This window comes from Schistocerca serialis, chromosome 4 (genome assembly GCF_023864345.2).
Source record: "Schistocerca serialis cubense isolate TAMUIC-IGC-003099 chromosome 4, iqSchSeri2.2, whole genome shotgun sequence".
Taxonomy (NCBI): Eukaryota; Metazoa; Arthropoda; class Insecta; order Orthoptera; family Acrididae; genus Schistocerca; species Schistocerca serialis.
This window is the reverse complement of record NC_064641.1, coordinates 772,146,426-772,154,729: the sequence shown is the minus strand read 5'-3', so window position 1 is coordinate 772,154,729 and position 8,304 is coordinate 772,146,426. Positions and strand designations below refer to the sequence as shown.

At 47.3% G+C, this 8,304-nt stretch overlaps 1 protein-coding gene across 1 annotated transcript in view; it reads left to right on the top strand.

Annotated features, from left to right (window-relative positions):
* The first annotated feature begins 1,721 nt into the window (after window positions 1–1,721).
* LOC126474757 (leucine-rich repeat-containing protein 15-like) overlaps window positions 1,722–8,304 on the top strand; it is a 151,233-nt gene continuing 144,650 nt past the window's right edge. Inside the window, exon 1 of the mRNA XM_050102234.1 lies at window positions 1,722–1,913. Within this exon, the coding sequence (XP_049958191.1) occupies window positions 1,722–1,913 (192 nt within the window). The remainder of the gene's footprint in view (window positions 1,914–8,304) is intronic.

The following is an 8,304-nucleotide window of genomic DNA, read 5'->3' as shown; positions in this document are numbered from 1 at the left end:
TCAGGACATACAATGAGATGGCAAAAGTCAACGGATACCACCTAACATCGTGTCGTAACTTCTTTTGCCGTGCACAGCGCAGCAACTCAACGTGACATGGATTCAACGAGTCGCTGGAAGTCCCCTGCAGTAATATTGAGTCCTGCTGGCTCTATAGCCGTCCATAACTACGACAATGTCGCCGGTGCAGCATTTTGTATACGATCTGACGTGTCGATTACGTCCTACTAATGGTCGACAGGATTCATGGCGGGGGATCTAGGTGGCCAAATAATTGGCTGGAACTGTAGAGAATGTTCATCAAGCCTATCGCAAACAATTGTGGCCCGATGACATTGCCAATTGTAATCTATTGAAATTACATTGTTGTTTGGATCCAAGTAGTCGAACATAACTACATCCAGTGAATGATAGGTTCAGTTGGACTAAAGGACACAGACCACTGCACGTAAACACAGCCCACAGCATTATGAAGTAAGCACCAGCTTACACAATGAATTGTTGACACTTGGATCTATGGCTGCATGGGGTCTGCACCACACTCGACCACTACCATTATCTCTAACCAACTGAAATCGGGACCCATATGGACAGGCCTCGGTATCCCAGTCGTCTAGGGACCAAGCGCAGGAGAGGTACTGAAGATGATGTGATGTTAGCAAAGGCACTCGTGTCGGTCGTCTGCTGTCATAGAAAATTAACTCTAAATTTCGTCTCAGCGTCTTAACGAATACGTTCGTCGTACGTCTCACATGGATTTCTGCGGTTACTTCAGTCAGTGTAGCTATTCTATTAGCTGATAATTGGCAATCAATGCTGTACAATCGCAGTAAAGTCATAAGAGGTTCAATTGACTCTTTTATTAGAACATGTTACGCGTTTCGGGATTACATCCATCTTCAGACATAACAAACTTCAACTCATCCCTAACCAACCAGGCGTGCAGCCTTGACAAATCAAAAAAGTGTGCAATAACATACGTTTGGTCATATGTTATTGGACACTTTCTTTGAGCTGTCAAGGCTACACGCCTGGTTGGTTGGGAAGGAGTTGAAGTGTGTGATGTCTGAAGATGGGTGTAATACCGAATCACGTAACATGTTCTAATAAAAGAGTCAATTGAACATCTCATAACTTTATTGCGATTGTACAGCGTTGGTTGCCAATTATCAGCTAATAGAATTCAGATGGATATAAGCACTATGGCACTTAACATCTGAGGTCATCAGTCCCCTTGACTAATTAAACCTAACTATCCTAAGGACATCACACACATCCATGCCTGAGGCAGGATTCGAACCTGCGACGGTAGCAGTAGCGCGGTTCCAGACTGAAGCGCCTAGAGACGTTCGGCCACAGCGGCCGGGTTGCCAATTATTAACATAAAAATGATCGTAGGCCTCAGACGGAATGTTATGTCCTGTATATCATCTTTTCCATTAGCACTGACAACTCTTCGTAAACGTCGTTACTCTTGGTCGTTATTGAAGGCCGTCGGCCACAGCATTGTCCGTGGTGGAGGTGATGCCTGAAATTTGGTAATTCCGGCAGTCCCAATACTGTGGATAGCGGAATGCTGGATTTTACTGGATTTACGAAATGGATGTCCAATGCTTCTAGCTGCAACTACCATTCGGCGTTCAAAGCCCGTTAGTTCCTGTCTTCTGGCCGTAATCACGTCGGAAGCAGGGAAAGCTAGCAGATGGGTGCGACCTGTCCGAATGTGCTGCGAGGCTAGTTGCCTCTCCGTCCAGCAGGAGGCTCCGCCGTCGCTGTTCGGCGTACACAGACGACGGCGCGCTGTCGCGGAGATTCCCCTCTGTGTCGCCCCAGCAGCGACATGCCTCGCTGCCAGCCAGCCATCCACCCCTGCTCCACAAAAGGACACCGACGGCGGAGGCGGCGGGGGCGGCGTTCGCTTGCACGGCGGTGGCGGCTGCTGCTGCTGCTGCCACTGTCGCAGTACATTTAGCGGGCTCGCCTCGCCTCACAAAACCCCGCCGCGTCTGCTCGGCTCGACCTAAATTCGTTTAAGCCGGGGACTGCTGTCCGCGTGGCCGGCGCCGAGCGCGACCGTCTGCATCTTGGCCCTTCTTCTGCCCGATGACTGAGCGCGTTTAATTCAGCGAAAAACAGGCGACTGCAGCTGGTCGTCAGTCGGCAGTCAAAACAGCTGTTCATGGCTCAGTTTCTAGTCTGAAACGTGTACAATTTCCTAAAAGTCATAAGCGTAGCTTACAGCTACTTTCCTGAATTACCATTTATTTCTGTGATCTGCATGCATGTTGCATAGCGAACTCGTCATTTTGGATGCGCTATGCGATACATATCTCAAATTCCGTTGACTTTTAGTATTACACCGAGGTGACAAAAGTCAGGAGATGGCGATATTAGCATATAAAATGACTGTTGTATCACACTGACGCTGACGCTGGAATGACGAGCCTGTCCTTGGCTCGTGGTGGTGCAGTTTAGACAAAATTTGTCATTCCTGCGGTTCCTGTAAGAGAGAGAAAGATATATTACCACTCTTGTTGAAATGGTTCAAATGGCTCTGAGCACTATGGGACTTAACATCTATGGTCATTAGTCCCCTAGAACTTAGAACTACTTAAAACCTAACTAACCTAAGGACATCACACAACACCCAGTCATCACGAGGCTGAGAAAATCCCTGACTCCGCCGGGAATCGAACCCGGGAACCCGTGCGCGGGAAGCGAGAACGCTACCGCACGACCACGAGCTGCGGACACCACTCTTGTTGATTGGTCTTAGCTGGTGTAACCTGAAAAAGAGAAAGACACACTCTGTTGAGGGATTAGTAAAACGTAATCCCTCAGCAGCTCAGGCCAACGCGTGGTTAGCCTGTGATGAGGTTGTAGGCCCAGTCCACGGATGAGCCGGTTGCGGGACCGTGCCGTCTTCTCGTAGGACTTCCTGGCGATGGCGTGAAACCTGTCTCGGAGAGGTAGGATCCTGGTGTCCTCGTAGGATCCCGGTGTCCTAGTGGAGTTGGAGCGTCGAGAAGCGCCTCGGAAGATGCATAGCGGTCTTCAGGGCGCGGTTCTGTATCCGCTGCAGAGTCACAATGTGAGCATCTGCGGCTTTCCCCCAGACCACGGCCGCATACTCCAACAGTGGGCGAACCAATGTTGGTAAAGCGTGATGCCGTGTTGCGGTGGCAATGACGACTGCGGGTTTAGCAGCGGATACAGGGCGCGAAGGCGTCCTATTACTCTCCCTTTCACATCACGGATGTGATGCTTCCAGGTGAGCCTGCGGTCTAGGGTAACACCTAGGTATTTCGCCATCCCACTCCATGTGATAGTTTCTGCTAGGATTTCGACCGGCGTAAACCCTGACGGCGGAAGTCTTCGGCTGAAGACTACTGCCTGGCTCTTTGTGGCGTTGAATTTCAGCCGCCACTTTGTTGCCCATGAGCCCAAGGCGTCGCACCCGCGTTGGAGGCGGTTTCTCGGCACTTGGGCGTTCATGCTGCGTGTATCACAGTCGTAAGATACGAGGGTGAGTCAAATGAAAATTTTAAATAATTTTTTAAGTATTATTTATTGTGCAGAAGTGATACAAAGCTGTATCACTTTTCAACATACTCTAACCCACGCTCAATGCAAGTCCCCCAGCGCTTACAAAGTGCATAAATTCCTTTAGAAAAAAATCTTTTGGTAGTCCGAACAACCACTCATGCACCGCGTGGCGTACTTCTTCATCAGAACGGAACTTCTTTCCTTCCATTGCGTCTCTGAGCGGTCCAGACATATGGAAATGGCTTGGGGCAAGTTCTGGTGAGTATGATGGATGAGGAAGACGCTCAAAATGCAGGTCTGTGATTGTTGCAACTGTTGTACGGGCAGTGCGGGGCCTTGCATTGTCATGTTGGAAAAGGACACCTACTGACAGCAATCCACGTCGCTTTAATTTGATTGCAGGCCGCAGATGATTTTTTAGGAGATCTGTGTATGATGCACTGGTGACAGTGGTCCCTCTAGGCATCTTATGCTCCAAAATGACACCTTTTTCGTCCCAGAAGAGAGTGAGCATAACCTTCCCTGTTGATAGTTCTGTTCGAAACTTCTTTGGACTTGCTGATCAGGAATGGCACCATTCCTTGCTCGCTCTCTTCGTTTCCGGTTGGTGGAACTGAACCCACGATTCGTCCCCAGTAAAGTTTTTTGCAAGGAAGCCATCACCTTCTCGTTCAAATCGCCGAAGAAGTTCTTCATAAGCATCAACAAATCGCTCTCTCATTTCAGGAGTCAGCTGCCGTGGCACCCATCTTGCAGACACTTCGTGAAGCTGGAACACATCATGCACAATGTGGTATGCTGACCCACGGCTAATCTGTAAACATGCTGCAATGTCATTCAGTGTCACTCGGTGGTTTTCCTTCAACTGCTGCAATGTTCCTTGGAGTCACAACTCGTTGTGCCTGACCTGGACGAGAAGCATCTTCCACTGAAGTTACACCATTTGCGAACTTCCAACTCCATTCGTAGACTTGCTGCTGTGACAAACATGCATCACCGTACTGAGCCTTCATTCATCGATGAATTTCAATAGGTTTCACACCATCACTACACAAAAACCGAATAACAGAACGCTGTTCTTACCTGGTGCAAGTAGCAAGTGGGGCGGCCATCTTTATACTGATACTACCACGGTATGTGTGCATCTGCACTATGCTGCCACCTACAGGCCATTCTGCACGCCGTTTGTAGCACGCTTACCAACTTACAGGATAAAGGCGCGAAATTTCGATTCGTTATTAAAAATTTAAGGTTTTTCATTTTGCTCACTTTCGCATAAAATGACAGAGAACTGGCGGAGCTGTCATTTGCACTCAGGTAATTCATGTGAAAAGGTTTCCGACACGATCATGGCCGCACGACGGGAATTAAAAATCTCTGAACGTAGGTTGGCAGGAGTCAGACGCACAGGACATTCCATTTCGGAAATCGATATGGAATTCAATATTCCGAGATCCACAGTGTCAAGACTGTGCCGAACATTTCACATTTCAGGCTTTACCTCTTGCCACCGACAACGTAATGGCTAACAGCCTTCACTTAGCGTCCGAGAGCAGAGGCGCTTGCGTAGAGTTGTCAGTGCTAACAGAGAAACAATACTACGTCAAAAAACCGCAGAAATCAATTTGGGACGTAGGACGAATGTATCCGTTAGGATGGTGCCACGAAATGTGGCGTTAATGGGCTATGACAGCAGACTACCGACGTGGGTACCCTTGTTGACAGAATGCCTCTCCTCGAAATGTAACGTTATCAGTTGTATCTTAGACAACAGGAAAGCCGTGGTCTGGTCAGATAAGTCCCGATTTCAGTTGTTAAGAGCTGATGGTAGTGCTAGAGTGTGGCGCAGACTCCACGAAACCATGCACCCAAGTTGTCAACAAGGTACTGTGAGAGCTGGTGGTGACTCCGAATAGTGTTGGGTGTCCGAATAGCGTTGGGTGTGTTTACACGGAGTAAACTTGGTCCTCTTGTCCAACTAAACCAACCATTGACTAAAAATGGCCACTTGGAGTCCATTGACAGCCTTTCGTGGACCTCTTGTTCCCAAACGGTGATGTCATGTCGCCGGACAGCAATTGTTCGTGATTGAGTTTAAGAACGTTCTGGACAATTCTGGACCTAGGTCGCCCGACAGGAGTCCCGTCGAACATTTATGGGACACAATCGAGAGGTCAATTAGTCCACAACTTTCTGCACAAGCAACACTTTCGCTATTAAGGATGGATACATAGGCAGCATTACTCAGTATTTCAGGTTGGGACTTGCAACGACTTTTGAGTGCATTCCACGTTGAACTGCTGCACTACGCTTCGCAAAAGGAGGTATCCTTTGACTTCTGGCACCTCAGTGCATGTCGTCAGCTTGAACTGCGTTAATCATTGTTTTATTTGTCACTGCAGAAAGTTGTTCGTTATGGTAATTGGTAATTTCTTATTACAGTCTGAGACGCCTTCCCCCCCCCCCCCCCCCCCCCCCCTGCGATTACACCTGTGGAGTGACGTTATGCCAGCGTATTAAGAATGGTTTTCAGTTGTTTTGCGTTGCATGTTGGTTGTCTTGGCTAATTACTTCTTGTGATATCTCAGTTTTTAATTTTGCAGGATTCACATAATTTTAGTTTGTATTTTGGCTGTATCTCATGATTACTTAATCGTTATCACTGTTTTACGGTTAGTTTACGTTTCTCGATTTTATGTATGACACGATATGCATGTTATTTTATGGGACAATGATCTTACTGACTATACGTGGCCTCGATACACAATAGTCCCTGTTCTGTGCACTGGCTCCAGCACAGGATCATATATACGTATTTTGTCATAGCTTGTTTGTAAGTTGTTAATATGTTCTCAGTTTATTGTCCATCACTTTATGTTTTCACGTCTGATACGTCACACGCTTTTATGATGTTCATATATTTGTTTTCCTTTTTACTATTGTACGTTCTTGGGGGAAAAATACGTTTTACGTTTTCAGTGCCTGTAGTGTAATTGCTTATATAACACTGTCATACTCCATTTCCTATAATTCAAACATTTATAAACCTGTGTCATGATGTTCCTGTATTTTTATCTTATACTATATTTTTATTTACGTTTCATTTAATATTTATTTATGCTTCACAATTTTAACCGCTGACATTCTGCATAAAGTCTGTCTAACTTGTTACACTCATTTATTTTTCAGCTTTTGCGTTACACAGTTCGCGGTTTAAGTTTTACGCCTGCATGGTTCCTCCATGGCTTTTAAGTTCATACAGTACCAAATCATCAAATTCACTGTATGCTTTCTTAGAGGTTACGTTCTTTGATATCCAACTAGTGTCTGCATGGTTACTAAAGAAGTCTTCTGTGTGGTATCGATAGCTACGATGTCACAGCGTAGGTGCAAGCTAGTAGGTTGGCACCACGATAGCGGACGATCTACACCGACGACAGCGCCCTCTAATCAAGTGCTGACAGCCGAGAAACTTCGCTTTAGCTTAGTTTGCTATTGAGACAGTGTACCAGTTACTATGGGTCTACGACGTCGCACCTACGTGCTCATCACCTAAGTTATATTTCAGGAGCAGACCCACGCGCCGCCTTGCAGGCCGGGTACAAAATTCTGATTACAGCTGTTTTCATCATCACTAAGTTTCCCGATGTACCTGGCTGTGGCCAAGTTGGTAAGCACGAAGACTAGCAGTAGAAACTCTCCCCCTGTGCTGTCCGCAGCTCGTGGTCGTGCGGTGGCGTTCTCGCTTCCCGCGCCCGGGTTCCCGGGTTCGATTCCCGGCGGGGTTAGGGATTTTCTCTGCCTCGTGATGACTGGGTGTTGTGTGTTGTCCTTAGGTTGGTTAGGTTTAAGTAGTTCTAAGTTCTAGGGGACTGATGACCATAGATGTTAAGCCCCACAGTGCACAGAGCCAGCCCCCTGTGCTGCCGGGCGTTACCCCGTCGAAATGTAAGCCCAAGATGGATCGTCATAAAGGGCAAATAAACCGGACACAGAATATCGTAGACGTACCACTGTGCTGTAAGTGTGCTATGACAACCAAAAGGGTCCTGCTATGAAAAGAAATGGCACCCCATACAATCACTTCTGGTTCTTGGGCCGTATGGTGGGCAACAGTCAGGTTACGAAGTGCTATTCAAAATTTTCGGGACTGGTGCTGCCAACTGTTGAAAACCTTGCCTTCGGACTAAAGGTCACCATCACCCTCGAAGTAGTTCCCATCCGCACGTACACACCGGTCCCAGTGCTTCTGCCAGTGGTCAGACGTTTTCTGGAAGTCCTGTTGTTTGAGTGTGTTTATCACTGCCAGCGATGCTTCTTGAATCCTCTCTAGAGTGGCGAAACAACGGCCTTTCAACTTGAGTTTCACTTTTGGGAATATCACGAAGTCGCGAGGTGCCAAATCTGGCGAGTACGGTGGGTGGGGTACAACCGCCACGTTGTTTTTTGCCAAAAAGTAGAACGCGGAATTCGCTGTTTAGTTGGGTGGGACGAATTCTTTGTGCGCAATTCCCTCGGTATCAAAGAAAACGATGATCATGCTCTTCACTTTGCTCTTTTCCTGTCTCGCTTTTCTGGGTCTTGGAGAGCCCGGGCTCTTCCATTGGGACGACTGTAGCTTTGTCTCTGGGTCATAACCGTAAATCCAGCTCTCGTCGCCGGTGATAACATGTCACAAAAAGACAGAATTTGATACATACGCGCTGTTCTGTTTGCGGATCCATCGTAAAATTGCCACACACCAAACACAGAGTATTA